The 20,803-nt window shown below is 41.4% G+C and overlaps 2 protein-coding genes across 6 annotated transcripts in view; both read left to right on the plus strand.

Moving 5' to 3' along the window:
- LOC136678056 (eukaryotic translation initiation factor 4 gamma 1-like) overlaps positions 1–1,664 on the plus strand; it is a 34,079-nt gene extending 32,415 nt beyond the window's left edge. For all 4 annotated transcript variants that reach the window (XM_066655850.1, XM_066655851.1, XM_066655854.1 and 1 more), the window contains one exon: positions 139–1,664. In XM_066655850.1, the coding sequence (XP_066511947.1) occupies positions 139–323 (185 nt within the window). In that variant the 3' untranslated portion in view covers positions 324–1,664. The remainder of the gene's footprint in view (positions 1–138) is intronic.
- A 5,030-nt stretch (positions 1,665–6,694) lies between these two features.
- On the plus strand, positions 6,695–13,551 carry LOC136679719 (protein FAM131A-like). Of its 2 annotated transcripts, none has more exons than XM_066658386.1 (5): positions 6,695–7,400; positions 10,343–10,449; positions 10,549–10,734; positions 11,201–11,341; positions 12,202–13,551. In XM_066658386.1, exons 2-5 carry the CDS (start codon positions 10,347–10,349, stop codon positions 12,618–12,620), a joined length of 849 nt encoding a protein of 282 aa, XP_066514483.1. In that variant the 5' UTR covers positions 6,695–7,400; positions 10,343–10,346; the 3' UTR covers positions 12,621–13,551. The 2 variants fall into 2 exon arrangements, with proteins under 2 accessions (XP_066514483.1, XP_066514482.1); XM_066658385.1 differs by having other exon boundaries at positions 10,343–10,430.
- The last annotated feature ends 7,252 nt before the right edge of the window (positions 13,552–20,803 follow it).

Consider the following 20,803-nt stretch of genomic DNA (forward strand, 5'->3'; position numbering starts at 1 on the left):
ACATCCGTCACAATATAAAGGCCTGGTTGAGTTGTGATTAACCTCTATCCCCCCCTCACTTTCTTTCTCTTTTTCTTTCCCTTTCTCTGCCTCAATTTTCTCTCCCTCTTTCTCCCCTTTATATTTTTTCTCTCTCAGACCTCCTGCGGATGCTGTTTGACGCTCTGTATGATGAAGACGTGATTAAAGAGGAAGCCTTTTACAAATGGGAGTCGAGTAAAGACCCAGCGGAGCAGTTGGGGAAAGGAGTGGCTCTTAAATCCGTCACCGGCTTCTTCAACTGGCTCAGAGAGGCAGAGGAGGAGTCCGACACCAACAGCTAAAGGCCAACAGAGTGCCGAGCTGATTGTCCACACACTTGAACTTAAGCCTGTCTTCTCTGTTGAGAGGAAACAGACGGATTCAACTACAATCATTAGTTTTTTGCTTTTTATTTTTATTTTTTTTGTGTTTTGTTTTTGGAGCTCTCTCTCTAGTTACCCCTCTTGTGGCAAGTGTCCACTTCAGATAAAGGAAAAAAAAAAAACTAATAAAAAAACAAAACAAATGAACCCCCAACAAACAATGAAGTTGGGTGGGGGAATGGAAAAAAGAAAAAGCATCAAAGCTTTCACAATAACATGCTGTTATTAATGATGTAGTTTAAGAAATAAATAATAATAATAAAACGGCTCAGACCAGCGCTGCTCTTAAATGTACAGGTATATTAGACATGCTACATGAGACAGCGTGAATAGTGTCGTATATCGTTCTGGGAAAACTGGGGTCTCTAACGTCAGATCAAACATGGTAGCGCTCGCGTAGGGATATTTTTGTGTTTAGTTTTGTTTTTCTGCAAAAAAAAAAGGCTGGTGTTATTTTTAACTCGGAAGAGAATGAGGCAGATGAGCATAGTATTTACTGACTTCTCTTAACAGATGGGTTTTGAAGGGGTTTCTGTGCATTCTCCCCTTTTTCTGCCTCCTGTTTACTGCAATGGAGGGTCGGATTGTGAGCAGGATGTTTTAGGGGATGGACTTTGACTTTTCTGACCCTTATTTGCTGCTGGGCCGGGGGTCTCGATGCTTCCTTTAAAGCCATCCTCTTTCCCGCTGCCTTCCCCGAACCCCTGCGTTTTACCTCCTTCAGTCTGAGCTGCTCTGAGAAGAGAAAGGGCCTGAGAGCGAGTTGAGTCTGCAGTGGATTTTTACGAGAAATTGCGAGAAAACGTCATTAAAACTTGAAGTGTAGAGAACTAAAATAAACAACTAGATGAAACAGTAATGATCCTAAAAAGCCTTTTCTGCTTTCAGTGGAAACATTTCAGGAGCGTTCTGTACATACAAAATAAAGGGTTTTTCTCCTTTTATTTTTATTTTATTTTTTTTGGTTTGGTTTTTTTTTTTTTTTGCTTTTTTTTTTTTTTTTTTTAATAGACCTAATAAATATCTGACGTTAATGCCATGTATTTTTTTCCAACGGAAATGGCAGTTTTTTCCCTGTATTTAAGATTTTTCTTCCAGACGGTGAGAGGTGCTTAATAATAATCCATTGATTAGTTTTATTGATAAATGTAAATATTTTTTGCTTTCTTTATTATTTAAGGATTAAATGCTTCTTTCACATCAGAAACTGGAAAAAACGCTGGAGAAACAGATCATTTGAAAAATAAAAGACTATCAAGTTGCTAAGTGCAGTGTGTTTTTAAAAATGTAGTGAATGCTGGTTTTTCAAACTTGATTTTTCTTTAAAATCAGATTCAAACACATCAACGCAGTGAATATTTAATTTATAACGATGTATAGAAAGCATTGTTTCTAAAACATCTCCAAGAATGAGGCTTGAAAGACCATCGTCTCTCCTCTTGCCTTGGCAGTCAGTCGGTCAGAAACATCGCTTGTAATGGATGTGGACAGCAACTGTCGGCTGAGGACACATCGTATGTAAACAATACCACGATTATTTTGGTAACTCTTTCAGGATCAGTGCCCGGTCTCGGCAGCAATGGGAGTTCCCAGTTCTGACCACAGGATGGGCTTCTGCAGCCTTGTCTCCTGCTCACATTCTGAAGGGCTGTCCTGCATTTTGTGCTGTATACCTACCCTGTGAGTCGTCACTGCAGGGTCATCTCCATGTTCTACAATCTCTTCAAAATCTGAATTAACCCTGAAACATTTGGCATATCTCCACAGTGGTGTGATGGAGAGTTTTTGTTCTACAGAGACTTGCTGACACAGTGGTTGTGGATGGAACCAGACTACCTCATTTAAAAGCTCATTCATTATGTTAGTACTGCAAATACTGAGTTGATTCAGGAGCGGTAATCCTTGGGGTGATGAGGGGATATACCCCCTGTTCCGTGGGGGGGGGGGGGGGGGGGACAAATCTGTCCCACAATCATTGAAAACTATTCTATATTATGGTAATATGCATTGAAAAACTAATTACAGATGCAAGAATTCAGTTTTAGGGATTTAGGATAGGGGGTGAATTCCCCCATCTGCCTCACCTTGGTTTGCTCCACTGCCTTCACTACCATCACCAGAGTTGCCAGGTCTGTGTATTTAAGTGATGGGGTTCCACTTGTTCTGCTTTTATCTTAAATAGATTTTAAAGATCAATCTGTTGTAAAACTGGAAAAACATTGACTATGGTGCCAATTCATACTGAAATTATATATATATATATATATATATATATATATATTTTTTCCCCCCATTAAGAATCTGTTGGATGAGATCACAGGACTATGCCCATATATAAGGCACTGTTTACAGGCTATTTTTGTATCACTGGTTGAAAATACTAACTGTAGCCTTAACTTGTAGCGTAATTCACAAATGTGATAAAAAAAAAAAAAGAATTACAAAATTTAGATGTTTCCTCAACATTTGCTGCTCTCCCCTGATAGCAAGGAGACGGCAGCCCACTGAGGGCAAAGTTGGAGGTCCACTAAGATTTTGCACAGCGTTTTCTGGGCGGACCATTGGTGATTAAACAGAATTTTAGACAAAATGCTACATTTTAGTCACAGTCCAATTTACATTTTTCCCCCTTCATTAGGTTCTTTTGTTATCATTTATAAATAAGATTAGTAAATCATTTTAATCCAGCACAGTGTCAACATTTTTAGCATAATCATTTTATATCTGGCTTATACTCATCTTTCATAATTGTTGGTAATATTTGTATTGGTTTTACAGAATAAAAGCCTCTGTGAATTTTTAAAATCTGTTTGAGGAGATAATAAATTAGTTATATCCTGTACAGGACAGTAATCTGAGTGGTCCGATAGTGGACCAGCAGTGGTCGACAGTTAGTGGTGTGCCAGCCTTTTTTATGCCAGTGAACCGATATATGCTCGATATGTGGGTCTAGTCAGTTTGTGCTGGAAACTGCTCTAATGTGTTTACGAAGCCAGTGTCTCGGTCTGGTTCTGCTCATGTCAAAGGCATCTAGAGTATTTTTTTTTACACAGCAGAGAGACTCCAAACGTTGAAAATCACGAACCAAGATGATGATGTTGCTCTATTTCTGCTACATGTGTGGTTGGTAATGATTTTTGTTTCGAATCACTTAAAGGCTAAGCACCACTTAATGGACCTCCATGAATATTTCACATTATGTTAGTTACTGACAGATATAAGTATGAATTAAAATGAAAATAGCTGCTTAATTTGCTTTAAAACTAACAATTTTTTTACATTGACGGAAAACCCCGAGCTCGCTACGGAAATTCTTGAACGCAACCGTGACGTCACTGGTGGACAACAACTGAACAACGCCGCGGTAAAACACAGTTATGACCGACTGTTATGACAGTATCTAGCTAAATAACCAACATTATTCATGACAATAGCCGAGCAATAAGCTAAACTCAAATTTAGAGGTACCGTTATTCTTGTAAATGTGATCGAAGTCGAACTCGAATTCATCCGACACTATAAACCTCCGTAATGCAGCTACGTGGCCTACGTAACCAACGGCCTTTTAAACCTTATTAATTAAATTAGTAAGAAATAACATGTTTTCTGACTATCAGTAAAAACACAAATTAGGAACTCAAATTCCACTGTATCTATTTGTTTGACACTTTCATAGAGCTGGTGCTTAGCCTTTAATGTGGAAATGTCTCCAAACATAGGAGACGGCTAACTGCATGATCAAAAATGCTTAAAAAAAAACAACAACCTCGAATTACAGATTAGTGTTTCTGAGGTAGTTCAGAGGGTGAATAAATCACAAGTTACATTTCAGCCACCCAAAACCATATTCTCCTCAAACACACCATTCCACCTTAAAAGACGCGGAGCTTAGAACCGAGTTTCCACACAAAAGAAGACGTTCCCTTTAAAAGACGTGTTTTGGTGTCCCTTCGGGATTTGCTCTTGAGACATTTTAATGTCCCTCACAATATTAAAATTAAGTTTTACACCCGAGTTTGTCCACTACACATCACTATATCATATAAAGCTCTGGGTGTTTTGTAGACAGACGTCTGGTCCCATTCACCACCACTAGAGTGAAATCAATAGTCGCTATAGTCAAAAAGCCTCCTTCCAGAACCAGCTAAAGTAATGATCTGGTCACAGCGCTCCCTGTTGAAGTCACTGTGATGGTCATAAATCTTTGGTTGGAGCGGCTCAGTGATGCAGGCGGGCAGTGAAGGGATGTGTTAAACTAGTGTAACATTCTTCCTTGTTTTATCCTGTTTCCCCTTCGTCCTTCCCTTGTGTTCTTCTTTGATTTATTTTTTTCCTCCAATTGTTTACCTTATTTTCTCCTTTCATTAATTCCCGCTCATTCCTCTTCCTCTTCACCTTCATCCTGCTTTGTGTTCTTCATCCAATTGACTTCATCCTATCTTTCATTGTTCCTCTTCAGCATTGTTCCTCCTTGTGTTCACTCTCTTCACATTCATTCTTCCTCCTTTCATTCATCCTTTTAGCTCATTTTTCCTCTTCACCTTCATCCCTCCTCCTCTTGTTCAGTGCCTTGAATGCTCCAAAAAAGAAAAGGGATGATGATGATGATGAAAAGGAGGAGGAGGAGGAGGATGGTGGAGGTGAATACATGAGTCATGCCTTCTGCAGCCATTCACGCGGACTCTTCCATGGTGCCCTGGAAATTCACTGACCTATTTCTAGGGCATCTCTCAGTCCCTGCTCTGGGAGCGTCCTGCTTTATGCTTCAGTGTCTCTGAGTTCTGGGAAAACGCATGCTGCTGTTCACACGAGATCCGCGTTATTTAACTCCCAATTTAAAAAAAGACAACACGCACACACAGTGTAGTGCTGGTATGTGTGGATTATTAAACCCCTCAGTGTCACCGCTTGACTGAGAATAGTCCACCAACCAGACATCCAGCAGACGGTGTCTTTGTCCACTGATGAGTTGACAGTGAGTGGATGCTTTTGAAAACTCCAGCTGCACTGATGTGTCTGATCCATTTGTGACAAACACTAACGCCACCACCACGTCAGTGTCACTGCAGCGCTAAGAATAATCCACTCAAATCATATCTGCTCTGTTGGGTTCCTGTGCGTTGAAGAACAGGGGCAAATGGAGCTAACACAGTATGCAGAACAACAGACTGACTAAAGTGTGCAATTGTAGAATTACCAAGTGCCCTTTTGTGGTCAGGGGAGCTGAGAGAGTGGACAGTGAGTGTAGGAGATCATGTTAATGTTAAGAATTGGTTTTCGGTGGACTTTCCCTTTAAACACTTATAGGGTTTATTTATGCTGCTTTCAAGTGGTGTCGGTTTAATCGGGTAAACGAGTTTCCCACCAGGAGGCACCACATGAACACCCTCTGAAGAGGAAGCTGGCGGAACAGTCCATCAGCAGTAAAACAACAAATAAAGTATAATTTGTATTTAATTCTGAGAGTAATGTCGTTTTTAAACACCTACAATTAACACACATGTTGCTCTGCTATATTTATGTTCAAAAACAGGGGCGTTCCTAGACTGTGAGGAGACCCGGGGCTTAGCCCCTAGAAAAAATGTTGCTCAATGGAATCTTTACCAAATGTTTGTAAGGTCAAACCCAGCAAGAATTCAGATCTTACTATGAGGGGCTTTGCTTTGACAGGACAATTCTACTAAAACTGCATAAATAAATACGTTGGTCGCACATGTAAATTTACTTTGATATTACTCTAATATGTGAGTACTTAACTAATGCACTCAAAATAGCATGATGTCAACAAAAACACAGGGGGTTTGTGCTTTATACACCAGGGATGTCAAACTCAGTGGGTAGCGGGCCACATTACTCTCAGTTCAATAGCTTTAATCAATGTCATATCAGCAACTCCTCTTAAATGTGTAAATTAATCCACAGGGTGCATGCTGAGTTCACAATTTCAACATACACAATAGATGAACATGTGCAGTTCATTAGATATAACAAATATGGTTTAATATTTAATAAACGGAATATCTCTGAAAATACATCGGTTATTAATGACTGATTAAAACTGTATTTAAATGCAGTTTATCTAGGAGGGACTTTGTTTCCATTGGCTGCAGCACTAAATGATGGACAGCTAACTCTGGCTGCTGATTGGCTAAATAAGTGACGACCAATGAGAAGCACATTCTCTCGAGCTATGACGTTTTAGCCTCTCTGCTTGAGGAAGAGTTTTGGAGCGTTGTCTTAAGAGTTTCACATCAGAAATACGTAATAAAACGCCTACCGTATCGGTTCCAAACAGAACACGGTTTTTATTTTCCAAATACGGGGCGTTTGGCCCCTAATCATGTCCCGTCGCGTTCCAGTTCTGAATCCGACTCGCGGAAATGAGCGTTTGTGCGGAACAGTCCGAAAGAAGAGTGTGTCCGCGAACGTGACCTCACTCGCGGGGCCTTAGCTCTGGCTGACTGGGTGGGCCTTGGCCTAATTTGGGAAGGCTCAGGACCCTGAACAAAATTATATGTCTTTAGAATATTTTGGCGGGCCGGATTAGAGCGATAATTGGACCAGATCCGGCTTCGTAATACATATGTGGTGTTAGAAAAAACTCGGGGCTATAGCCGCGTAGTCAGGACCTAGACACCCCCCTGGTAGAGCATCCATTTTTTTTTAAGTTAAAAAAACGCGACCAAGTCGTAGGAACGAGTTGGACCTAGGATGAATCCACCAGGAGAAGGAGGCTCGTGTCTCTTTAAGAAGCAGAGCGCGCGCACAGGTGGGTCCTCAGGAGGAAGAGGAGCAGGAGGCGGGGGTAAAGGGGCTGAGTGAGGGGCAAATAGAGGCAAACGGGCGGATAACGGCAAGAAGAAGGCCTGCGGTGTCTCCTTATGTCCCCGCGCCAATGCAACTCCGCGTGCTGACGGGTTTTGACGGCTTTTCGGCGGATGAGCTCCTCCTTGTGCGATGCTTCTGACCGCTTTCCCGCAGCTGCATGGAATAAAGGTGCGTAGCCTTCATCCTTCGCCGCCGCCACCTTGTTGTTTTCGTTTGTTTGTTTGTTTGTTTGTTGTCGTAGCGCGCGCACACATCCGTGCAGCCGTGCACGAGCCTCTCACGACGCCCTTGCTGCCTCATCATCGTCAGTGTTAGTGTTGTTGTTTGACTTCAATGCGCCATTGTGTGTGTGCGCGCGCGTGTCTGTGTGTGTGCGCGCGTGTGAAGCCTGTTGCCAGAATGGAAACTGTGCGTGGTGCAGTGGTTGCTGTGATGTCCCCCCCTCCACCCCCTTCATTTAGTCACAGTCTTTTTTTGTGCACTGATGTCTGTTTAAAGTCTCTGAGGCGCGTGTTTGCTGCTTAATTACCTGGGCCTATTAGCCCCTGATCACATCATCATCCTCATCATCTTTATCATTCTCAAAATCATCATATTCTTGTGTGCAAATGCAGCACATTTCTATCAGCTGTTTTTAAATCTTCAGTTTTTTCGCCCCCACCCTGTAACATCAGATTTACAGATGTGGAAGTTAAACCTCCAGCAGACAACTCCCCTGAAGCCTTAAAAATGTCTGAACTCTAACTTTACATCTTCATACAGCATGCACAGATCTATGAATATGCAATTAGTCTCTGTCTCTCTCCAACCACCCCTCCAGTGCAGCTGGAAAGCCTCGCCCTGAGTTGATGGAATTGGTTCTTAAGGTGTGTGAGGTATGAAGCCCTGTCTGCCTGAATCTGTGTTTGGAACTCTGCAGTTTCAAAGTGGAAATGATCAACCAGGGGGTGTCACCAACTTTTAAAACACGCATGCTAAAAAGAGTAAATACCACCATACATGCTAACACTAAATAAACACACACACGTTAACAACACTAAACACCATCACACACACTAACGTCACTAAACACCACCACACAGTAGCACTAACACTAAACAACACACAGGCTAACAACAAAAACACCACAACCACGCTAACAACGTTAAACATCATCACACACACACACTAACAATACTATGTACCACCACACAGACACAAACACACACAGACAAACTTGCTAACGCTGTGTTGGACATGTGCTCACAATATTAGAAAACACACACACAGGCTAACAAAACACCACCACACACATAAGCTAACAAAAAGATAAATTTATCAGCTTTAACCTATCAGCACACAAGTGTGTGTGTGTGTCTCTGTTTGACCTGATTCATACGGTTCTGACCCACATTCACACAGTTAAGAGGACAGCTGCTTGACTTCAGCTTCAGCTCAGCTCTAGCTTTAAGAAGTAATCCCATTACCACCTACCTTTCAGAAGGGGGGTGCATGCATTCTTGTGTTTTGTAGGGTGTTCCCGGTGTGCACTGGTCAGAATCGACCCAAGTGTTCAGAGGAAGGACGAGTGGTGAGCAGAGACAGGGTCATGGGACCGGGTCTCATTGATGGAGGAGGGACTAAAGGGGAGTCTGTCTGGTCTGATCCCACTGAATGAAGATCTACTGCTCTGATATAACCGGGTCAGAACTCACAGACCATCTCATTGTGGCCCTTGTCAACGAAAGGAGAATTTTTTTTGATGGTTCAGTCAATATGAAGGGATTCTAATTTTAAAGTTGCAGTCCATGTTTTCTTTCCATCAGAAAGTAGCATATTATATTTCTGAGATTAATTAGTTATCATTTTTTATGAAATGCAGCTTTTCAGATAAGGAACCAGGTTGCGTTGTTGTCCCTGAATGAACTTTACGTATTTATGCTCCATAGAGTGGGTCCCCCAAATGACTATGACCATGTTTTAAAACAGGTTTAGTTGGGAACCTGACACATTCATGCCACTAGCTGTCAGTATAAGAGCTGAAGAAGAATCATTGGAGAAAAGCGCTCTTTTTAAACAGCTCTAGCAGAATATGATTTAAAACAGATATGGGGCAACCTCACGGGGACTCTGGATGGTCCCATTGTGGAGTAGATGGAGAAAAATGATCTCCTTAAGAAGCTTTGATTATTGATGGTGTCTCTGGTGATCAGCAGCGCAAAGAGGCCAAAGCGGCTTAAACTGTCCACACCAGAGCCGTATGCTCTATTAAATTCAGACGACCTCTGTCTTCTCACCGTGAGAGAGCGGCTGACCGGCTTATTACAGGATTTAGCATCTGTTAGAGATCTGTTGAGTTCTAGCTTCTGGCTTTAAGTGTAGACTCTCTACCAGCTCTCTCTCAGTCCACATTACATACAGCAGGGATGGGCACAAAAACAGACTTGGAGGGTTAGGAGCAGGTCGGAGAAGGTAAGGTGCTTTTAAATTTCAGTGTAGTTTATTATTGAATGTAAGTGTTCAACCTTTAAAATCAGGATTATTTGTCCCCACAATTACAGCTTTATTAAATGGTGATGGGATTGAACAAATTGTGCAGCAGCTGAGAATCAAGTGTGGATGTGTGCATGTGCATCATACTTTCTAAAATCTCTTTGTTAATGTGTTTATCTGGAGCCTACCAACCCACACCCTGTGAATCAAGACCACCCAGTCAGTTTTCTTTGTGCTGCCCATGTCAGAAAACATGGGATAAAACAAGCCCAAGTGCAGAGTCTGTAAAATTGCGTCTGAGTCTGTCCAATTACAACGCTGAACCTGCATTTATGTGAGAGCGCAAAGACAAGTTTTAACAAAGCAAAACGGACACAACAACCATATGAGAAATATGAGCACTGAGTGAAGAAGAGAAGGAGAGAGAACTGAGCAAAAATATATAAATCCAGAGCTTCTGCTCCTTGCTCTTCACTGCGGTACACTCGGGTCAGGGTGACCAGCAAGTGACTCATGATCATTTAAAGGAACAGGCGCTGAAAGTGTGCGTTCTGAACAGGGGTGTGTAGACAAGGGGATCATTGCTCTGTTTCCTGTGGTAGCTTTTCTAATTTTGTGTGTGTGTGTGTGTGTGTCAGGTTGATGAGCCTGTTGCCATGCTCCCGAAATCCAGAAAAGCACTCAGCATTCAGGAGATCGCCGCTCTTGCCAGATCCTCTTTCAATGGTAAACCCTCGGAAAAACAGTAAACATCTTTTATATCTAATTTCCTGTTTCTATTTATTATTTACATTATAGTGTAAATCATATTTGGCTGTTCTCTCTCTCTCTCTCTCTCTCTCAGGTATCTCTCAGGTGGTGAAGGATCATGTGACTAAGCCAACAGCGATGGCTCAGGGCAGAGTAGCTCACCTGATCGAGTGGAAGGGTTGGTCCAAACCCTTCGACCCTTCCTCCGCCACTCTGCAGTCCCACTTTAACTCTTACTCACACCTGAGCGAGGGCGAGCAAGAGGCACGGTTTGCAGCAGGTGACTACCTTTCTTAAACACACATGTCTATGTTCAGTGTTGATCAGTTGTTCATGTTTCACTGTGGGGTTTAGGGATAAAATATATGTTCAGTTACTTCCTGTTGTCTTTTCGCATTATACATACCCATATTGAAGAACCAAAATCTAAATAGGCATTTTCCACCACTAGAGGCCAGTGTTCTGGTCAGATCTAATGTCTCTAGTCGAGTGGATGATACAGAAAGAGTCATGTGTTTCAGTTTTAATCATAATTAGTTGTAAATTGAGCAAAGATTATGGTTAAAACTGCACTGTGTATGTTTCACAAGCCTGGTGACCTCTCTGATGGAAATATGTACCTGCAGAAAAAGGGCAGAAGAACGTTTTGTAATGTAGTATATGATACATTCCATGTCTGTGCCTCAGTTGCTTGTGTATAACTGGAGTTGTAACCCTGTTTGGTTTATTGTGTCTGTGTGTTTCAGGAGTGGCAGAGCAGTTTGCGATTGCCGAGGCAAAGCTCAGAGCCTGGAACTCAGTTGATGAAGAGGATGCTGATGATGAAGATTGTTCTGAAGATGATGTTCCTCAGAACAACGACCTGACCATCACCAGCCACAGTTCAGGTACACAGTCAGTCTCTCTCTCTCTCTCTGTCTCTCTCATATATTTCTGCTCACAAAAGCACACTCTTTCCAAACATCACACTCCATACATGTTACTCTCTCAAATATCACATACTCCTCATGCAAATATTGTATATCTGTTTCATTTTTCCTCTTTATATACATCCTTCTTTATCCCGTTTTCCTCATGTAGACTTCACTGCTTGCCAGGCTGCCACTGTAAATGAGAATAAGTTCTTAATGACTTACCTGGTTAAATTAAAGATTAAAAAAACAACAACACACACACACACTCCTTGGATATCACACTCTTCACACACATTTTCACAAACAACACTCTTCATGCACTCCTGACAAACAACACTATTCGCACTACTCAGACTCCTCATACACATCTCACACTCCTCCCACAAACATTTCACACACACCTCACACACTCCTCACTAAAACGTCACAGACTTCACATTTAAATATCACACAGTTTTTAAACTGATGATTTTAAAGAGCTGGAGGGAAATTTACAACCATGAAAATATTCAGTATATCACAGCACTGCATCTCCACTGAAAACAGAAATGCAGTCCTCTCTCAGTTCCTGGTTTGTTCTCCATTGTAATTAAATCTTCTAGTGAAGAACAGCTCAGTCCCTCCATGTCTCTCTCTCCACACTGCCGATGTGTGATAATTATAAATGTCTACACCATTTGTGCCATTGTTTATCCTTTTGTTTTTCCACCATTTTGTGTTTTTCTTTTGTCACATTTTTTTTCTTCTTTCAATCTCTTTCTCTTGTCTCTTTCTCTCTTATTCCCACCCGGTCTCTGCTCTGTAGGCGTTCTGACACTTTGCTCCTTCCCCAGACGCCGTGTCGCCCAATCAGGAGCCGAGCCAGGCTGAGGCCGAGCTTGTACCATTTGCAGAGGACCGTGTCAGCTGCGAGGACCAGGCTCTGGTAGATGTAGTTCTGAAAGGAGAGGAAAAACTACAAACCCCAGCAGATGTTTCTGATTTTCCCAAGGACAAGCGCCGGTCTCTTTGGAGCCGAGGAGATTCCTGCTATCACTCTGCCTCCTACTCTGAATCTGGCTTCTCTCCTGAGGAAGAGGAAAGGGAGGAGGATGGAGGAGGAGTGGAAGATGATGAAGTGGATGAAGGTGAGGACAATGTGTTTCAGGAGGTGATCCGCTGGTACAGCCGCTGCCGGAGCGTCTCTGACACTTCGGGGGCAGTGTCCTTCGATGAAGAAGAGCCAGGTGAAGGAGAGAACTCCAGGCTGTGATGTCCTTCCCCTTTTCTCTTTCTCTCCCTCTGTCTTTTCTCTTTCTGTGTTTTAGTGCAGTGGTCATCAACCCTCCTTTATTTTTTTATTTTTCAGTAAATTTTTCAGAGAGGACAATTTAGCACACATTTTTAGTCAATTCATCTTTCACCAACAGATGAAAGTACAAGCTTAAATTATGTAGTTTAAGGGCACAGATTATGAAAATAATCCATTAATCAGTGCATGTGCTCATTATCTGCCCACCAACCCACACACTGTGAAACAAGACCACCAAGTCAGTTTTTTTTTTTTTGTGTTCTGCCTAAGTCAGAAAACATGGGATAAAACTAACTGTTCTGCTTCTGACATCAAGTGCAGAGACTTTAGAATTGCCCCACCCTCTCAGCTGAGTCTGCCCAATCACAGCGCTGGACCCACGTTTATGTGAGAGAAAGAAAACTGAGTGAAAACGGCTAAAAACCAGAGCTTCTGCTCTTCGCTCCTCACTGCTTTGCGCTCGAGTCAGCATGAATAACAAGGGGCTCATTATCATTTAAAGGAACAGGCGCTGAAAGCAGGCGATCCGGACAAGGCTGTTTAGACAAGGGGAGAACTCTGCTGTTGGGTTTTGACCAAAGCAGGTCACAGACATTTCATGAAGTCTTAGTACACTTTCTGATATTTCATTGCAGTTGGTGGCCACTGCTTTAATATCTCCAGTCTTTCATTCATCATCTGATTCTGACTCTTCTCCTCTGCCCCCTTCTCGTCTTTCATCGTCCTCTCATTCTCGGGATGACCTTTGACCTCCATTTCTTGTGTTTTGAATGCAGATTAAAGGGTAGTTTTGCAGATAACTGAGCATCCGCACCAGGCTCTGCAGACTCTGATAACGCTGGGATAAGCTCAATATTGGGGTTTATGGCCTGATTTTTGTTCACTGCAAAAATGTCACCTTAACAAATTAAAATATTTTAAATCTAGTTGAAACTAATATCAGATGTAGAAATATATGTAATATTTCTAATTCTGAGATTGCTGTAGGAAAATTAAAAGATCATTCAGCCTATTTCAACAGGTTCTTTGCTTGGATTAAATAGTTTTATTCAGACAACTTGTCTTTTATTCTTGGACTTTCAAGAAATGATGCTCAGACCACGTTCTGTAAAATATTTAAGTCTTCCTCCTGATCTCAGAATGAGGAATATTAGATATTGACTAAATTTAAGATGATTTCACTTAAGATGTTTTTTGCAGTGTGTTTTTATTGATTTAAGTCTCCAACTATAATTAGTTTGATGCAGATTTTGGTGCGATGCAGAATGTTTCCTTCCCAGTTTTTTCACTGCCAAATATAACAGAATTATATTGAACATAAAAATGGAATATAGATTAAAGAAGTCTTCAACTTCATTATTTAAAAATAACCTTTTTGTCTGGGCCAAACATTTTTGTTTTTTTCTGTCTTTTTTTCTTCTTATTGACCATGATCACACAACGACAAAAAAGGTGCAACTTAATTATTAAATTGATTACGTCAAATACATGATAATTTTATGACCTGCACTGCCTAGAAACAAGCGCTGAATCATGAAGAGTTTTTATATTGGTATCTCAGTTTAAAAACGTGCAGCGTCCAATCTTTGAGCTGCAGTTTTAATCCTTGCCTGTGTTTTAAAAACTTCTAAACAAGTTTAAAAAGGGGGGTGTTTAGCTTCTGTAACAGATTTAGACTAATCAGAGGTGGCTGGACAGTATGCTGTGGACATGACCATGACCACAGCTGACAAACCCTCAGACACTGTACGTTTTAGCGCTCAGGATTAAAGCAGGTTTTCTCTGTTTAGCTGGATAACTTAAGCCCAGAGCTGAGGACTGTAAACAGGAACATTCTTCAGCTCTTTTTCTACTGCATGTTTGATTTCAGGCTTATGTTATCTAGCTAACTCAGATATTTGCCATTTAAATTGCAATCACAATATTGTTAGGAAAATCAGATATTACAGCACTACCATCGTTCAGTGAATCGGGTTTTTATAAGAAGATATAGTTGCGCCTTTCTGTCTCTCTTCTCTCGTCTGCACCATCACTATTAAAGAGCCTGTCTCTGCGGACAGTGTTTTATGAATGTTTCTCATTATTTCTGTGCTTTAAAATGACAGTTCTGATAAGAAACAGGTTATCAGCATGTGGGTTCGTTTCCTGAGCGGAAAAGCATTGTTCACTGTGAAAAATGTGTTTTTAAGTGGAATTCTCGTAAATCTAGTCGATTATATTTATCGTTCTTGTTTTGAGAAAGTTCTAAGGATATTCCCCTGTTATTTGACTATTTTTACTTCCCAGCGAGTGCACAGATGTTTCTTCTGGCAGAGGTGGTCCACTGTCTGTCACCCCCCACCTTTTATTTAAAACTCTCTCTGCCATGTGACCCAAAACAGATATGGCAGGGGGACGGCTGAGTGAGCCAAATGTGGCCCAAACAGTGATCTCTGGTGACACGTGGCCCTGAATAGTGTACGTGTGGTCCTCTCAAGTGATGTCACCCCATGTGGCAAGTGGATCATGAAAAAAGGGTTTGTGGACAAGAGCCGGACCACAAAGGTATCTCTCTGGGACGTTTTAAGTAATTTGATCCAGTAAAAGTGTCTTATTTCTCTGGCAAATAACTTTTTGTTTATAGCTTTATTTTTTTATTATTTTCAGATGGAATAAGACACATTCACTGCTTCAGATCACTTAAAACAAGTAATGTATAGAAAAATCAGTGACTCTTAATATTCATACAACAATCTCAGAATGGGAAATAATGAAAAACTTGACTAGACTAAAGATGATTTCACTCAAGAAAACAATTTTTGCAGTGTATTATTAATTTTTTTCCTTATGTTGAATGCTGTCACTCTGCTTTGCTCCTGGAGCCTGAACTGAGGAGAGTTTGAGGCTGTTATGCTTTGACGCAGAAGCTTTTTGCGCGTCGTGTCCAATGAACAGAATGTGCCCATTTTACTACGATCACTGTGTGATGTTGTACCTCAAGAAACTGAACAACACTGTTGAGTCTCGTACTTGTTCGTTTGTCTTTTCTTTTCTGTCTTCCTGCTCTGTACTGTACGACTGTGATGTGAAATTTCTGCATTCGAGCTGCTGAATGAAAAGGTTTCTGAGGATGTACGTTCTCATGTACCTTGAGCTGCGGCTCCATTTAAAGGTGCAGTGTGTGAGATTGAGGGGGATCTAGTATGAATAGAAAGTAGTAAACAAACCTGTTTCATTATCAATCACCTGTAAACAATGAATTACTGATTCTTTATCATTTTTATATATTTTTGCTTTGAATGATTCTACATTGGGAACAGAGGGCACCATGTGTTTACAGTAGATCAGGATGGACAAACAAAGCTGTAAAGAGGGCTCTTGGAGTTTTTAGGCTGAAGCAGCAGTGAGGGAGGGGTACTCAGTTGGTTGCAATCTGTAAACTCACCACTAGATGCTGCTAAATCTTACTCGCTGCACCTTTAAACGAATGATAGTCAACTCTAGAACCGTGTTAGTGTAAATGGAGAAACACATTCTCAGTAGAACCTCATTGAAACTGCATGATTAACCACCGCGGTGAAGTAAAAACTGGTGATTCATGTCAAACATGGCATTATTCTGACCTTCTATCAGTGTGGCCTGGTAACGTCACTGTGCTTCTTTGTACGTGAGGACGTTTTGGACGTGTTTCTTGTGTTTGTTTGTTTTTTTTTTGTTTGTTTTTTTTTAAATCCTTTGTACAAAAAACATTTGAGAACAGATGTGACGATTGCGTTATTAAAAGTTGATGAGTGTACGTTCTTTCTCAATGTCGTCATGTGAGTTATTTTCGTGTCTGTGTTTCCCAGTAAACTATGGATCCAGGACAAACTGTAAAGTTGAAATTTAGTCTTTTTACTGATGTACAAAAACAAATGTTTTTTGAAAAATAATGGCAACTGTTGATTCCATATGCATATCTTCTATATGTACAGGGCACATGTGCTGGAGTCATACACATTACATATTTGTACAGCGAAGATCTGTTATAGAAAGCATTCAGGGAGATGACTGCAGACTTATTGCTTAACTCTATATTAAATGTGCGGCTTAATAGCATACAGTATAATACAGGACAAGCTTGATTAAAACAGCATGGACATGAACACAGACTGGTTCATATTACCAAAATGGCCTTCTGAAGCAGCGATGATTTGACAGGAATCTAAAGGTGGCTCTGCTGGGTAAAGTGAATTCAGGTGAATTAAAGACAAAGCCAGTCTTTCTGTGAGAAAATGACAAAATAAAGGAACAGTTTTCCAGGAAGCCAAAGCATTAAATGTTATTGTCCCAGGGAGTTCACCCATTACTTTCAAATCAAGCCCTTAGTCCCTGTTTCTGCAGAAAAGATTAAAAGGAAAAAAGTAAACATCAGATCTGTGACTCTTTAAAGCAGGCCATGCTTCATTTTCCAAAAACAGACTTAAATGCGCTCCTCTGTGTTCACTGCTGTGAGGCTGGGCAAGTTTAACAGAAAAGAAACCACCTCCCTTCTGAATTCACTGTCCATGTTATCAGCACCACTGACAACACTGGGCACTTTGTAGTCATACAATTACAGACAGGTCTATTCTCAGTCTAGTTTAAAAACTAGACTGAGGGAACGGGTGAGGGTAAACATATACTTGCTGTTAACTACATGTTTGCATACGCATCATGGCTTCCTCATGTATCCTTTGAATGTGTGCTGGTTGTGCGCGTCCTCAGGACATAAGCGCTACATGTACACAAGGGGTGCGGCACAGTGGCGCAGTCGCACAGCTCCAGGGACCTGGAGGTTGTGGGTTCAAGTCCCACTTCTGGTGACTGAGAGTTTGATGTGTTCTCCCCGTGTCTGCGTGGGTTTCCTCCGGGTGCTCCAGTTTCCTTCCATGGTCCAAAAACACACGTGTCCGTAGGTGTGTGTGTGTGTCGCCCTGTGAGGCGCCCCCTCCAGGGTGTGTTCCTGCCTTGCATCCAGTGATTCTGGGTAGGCTTCAGACCCACCATGACCCTGAACTGGATAAGCGGTTACAGACAATGAATGAATTTACACAAGGTGCAGTACACATGTAAACGGTAGGGGGCAGTGCAGTTGCTTAACAACAACACAATGGTGGAAAGTTTTGAAGAAGGCTGTGTCAGAGCCGGGCGGCAGGGTGGTGCAGCAGGTAGTGTTGCGGTTGCAAAGCTCCAGGGACCTGGAGGTTGTGGGTTCGATGCCCGGTTCCGGGTGACTGTCTGTGAGGAGTTGGTTTGTTCTCCATGTGTTTGCGTGGGTTTGCTCCGGTTTCCTCCCACAGTCCAAAAACACGTCGATAGGTGGATTGAGTGAATGTGTGAGCGTTTGTGTGTTGTCCTGTAAAGGACTGGCGCCCCCTCCAGGGTGTGATCCTGCCTAGCGCCCATTGATTCCGGGTAGGCTCTGGACCCACCATGACCCTGAACTGGATAAACGCTTACAGATAATAAATGAATGAATGTGTCAGACCCAAGTCCGCAATTACCCACGTCTTTCTCTGGTCTGCCCTCTGGTGGAAGCCTCCAGTTACAAGTGCAGCAAATAAGCAACTCTTTGAACAGTTACGCTCATGATGCACACAGTTGTCTACGCAAATGCACGGCCAAACAGCAAGTATATCTCCACCTTAACACACCACCACATCAGTCTCTGCAGCACTGAGAATGATCCACCACCCAAATCATACCTGCTTTGTTGAGGTCCTGACCATAGAAGAACATGGTGAAAAGGGGGTACCAAAGTATGCAGAGCAACATATGGACAACTGTTTAAACATAGAACTACAGAGTGACCAGTGTGGAAAGTGGAAGTAATCAAATTCACAGTGAGTGTAAACACAAGGAGGCCATTTTAAATGTGTGGCAGGTGTGATTTTAAACGCTTAAAAATGCTGGATAAACAGTAATAATTGTTATTCATTTCAAATTTAACTATTTTTCAGTTCCTCATATTTTGGACTGGAATTTTCACCTCTGTTCTGTTCTTCTGCCACCTCACATCAGGAAGCAACGTCCATTTCAGACAAAACATCACTTCATCAGCATATAAAAATACTGTAACATAATTTGAAATCTGACCAGTACAGATCCCTGATGAAGTGGTGTGTCCCTCTGACCTTTTTCTCACTGAAAATCCTGTTATTTCACAAAATACATGTAGAATCTTATTTGGCAGCTTGTTTACATGAATACTACACTGCTTATTGCACAGCTGTTTAGTCTAAAGACGAACAACACTAAGAACACTGATCTGAGTCCCAGTCGTAGCCGACGGCTCCGGTCAAAGTGCGTGAGCAATCGTGATCATAACTGGTAGGTAGTAATGTAATTAGACATAAAATACAGTACAGTGATCTTAAATCCAGGCTGTGATGGTAAAGGTGATAGTAGACATGCGTCCTGATGCATTTACAATTGGTGATCAGAAGTGATTCAGGTTAATCACTGAAATCTGATCGCTGTGTGGTGTGTGAAATATGGAAATCAGTTCTTAGTTTTGTCCAGGGACCCTGTGTTTGTTCACCGTGAACATAGTCTCATCATGTGCATGAACAGAAGTCTGCTTTGAACAGTGCTGGGGGCAAGAAATCTGCCCATATGTTGTGTTCGAACCTGTGATTCCTCTAAAGGGTAACTGTACCCTACTGGCCTCAGTAACTCCACGCCTGGTTCAACTTTGAAAAATGCTCAAAAATGGGAGGGACACTTTGGGTGTGACATACAGCTTTAGAGGTGAGGCAGGGGTTAAATTTGAAGTTAATCAAAAATATGCTTTTTATAAAATTCTGTTGTTTTCTGTCCTTTAGATGCTCTCCAGTTGATTTGTGCTGGAAACTGGTCTAATGTGCTTATAAAGCCCCAGTATCTGTAAAAAATAAAAAATAAAAAAAACAAAAACATAAAACCCTGGTCTCTCTATGCTCATGGCAGAGAAACAGCATCTGGGTTGTTTTTTGACAACAGAGAGACGACTAACCTTGAAAAGCACAAACTGAGATGAGGATGTTGTGCCTTAGATGAAACTGACTCTAAATTCAGAAAAGCACTAACAGCATGAAAATAAAAACTCAGAGTGAAATTGCTACAAAACTAAACAGTTTGAGTTACAGATTAGTTTTTGTTGTAATTCAAACAGTGAATAAAAACTTATACATGTTAAACTTCAGCCATGTACAAACAACAGTCGTTTTTCTCCTCAAACACATCATTCCCCCTTAAAGGACGCAGAGCTTCTGAACATAAACAAACCAGAGAACAGTGTTTCCACCCAACTTCATTCTCTCTCTCTCTCTCTCTGTCTATCTCTCCCCATACGTCAACTTGGTTCTCTCTCTCTCCTCTATAAGGTGCTTCTTATCACTTTTAGTTCTCTCTCACCCCTGCCCCTCTCCTCAACACCTCCATTCTCCCTCTATTGAGCTGTAGACAAAACAGTTCATAAAGGCGCTCAAACCTTTTTTATATTTCTGAGGCCCAGGCGAGTGTCGCCAGGGGGGAGCAACTTTTTTCGACAGACTCGCATCTGTGTGTGACCTTTCATCATACTTTGCGTTGCTGACATGTCATCCACACACATAGCTGAGTTTAACCAGAGACCATGAGAAGGAAATCTTTCTCATCAGACTTTGAAATATTACCACCTTTGAATTTGTAGCACTGTATTTTGTTTGCACTGAAATTATGCATCTGAATATAATTGCTCTTGAATAGAACTCGTGAATTTTCAAGAACACGTTTTCACTGTTATTATTCAAGGTTAATACATTCAGATTAAAAAATTCAAGCTCAAAAAAATTCAAACAATATATTTCGAAGTTGCTCAAATTCGGTAGACGAACTTCAGACACCAAAATACAAGTTACAAAAAATACAGATACACATCCGGGTCACCAAGGATGAGCAATCGATTCATTAGGATTTTCTCTTTCACCTTAAATGCTGCACTAGTTGCACTTTGTCGCCGCTAGATGGCGAAATACGAACACAACTTCCGTATCATGGAAAAACTACACGTTCAACTTCCTTCCGTGGATATTATCTCTTTATTTTCAAAGTGTCTCAAAAATCTGAAAGGCTCACTAAAGACACAATATAACAGACTATTGATATCCTGAAGATGAAGAAAT

The sequence above is a fragment of the Hoplias malabaricus genome, chromosome Y, assembly GCF_029633855.1.
Source record: "Hoplias malabaricus isolate fHopMal1 chromosome Y, fHopMal1.hap1, whole genome shotgun sequence".
NCBI lineage: Eukaryota > Metazoa > Chordata > Actinopteri > Characiformes > Erythrinidae > Hoplias > Hoplias malabaricus.

Bases quoted from the DNA above. Each gene is read 5' to 3' on its own strand.
- LOC136679719 (XM_066658385.1), top strand. From the start codon at position 7,362: ATGCTTCTGACCGCTTTCCCGCAGCTGCATGGAATAAAG. The intron at 7,401-10,342 runs GTGCGTAGCCTT...TGTGTGTGTCAG, and splicing joins CGCAGCTGCATGGAATAAAG to GTTGATGAGCCTGTTGCCAT. The intron at 11,342-12,201 runs GTACACAGTCAG...CTCCTTCCCCAG, and splicing joins CATCACCAGCCACAGTTCAG to ACGCCGTGTCGCCCAATCAG.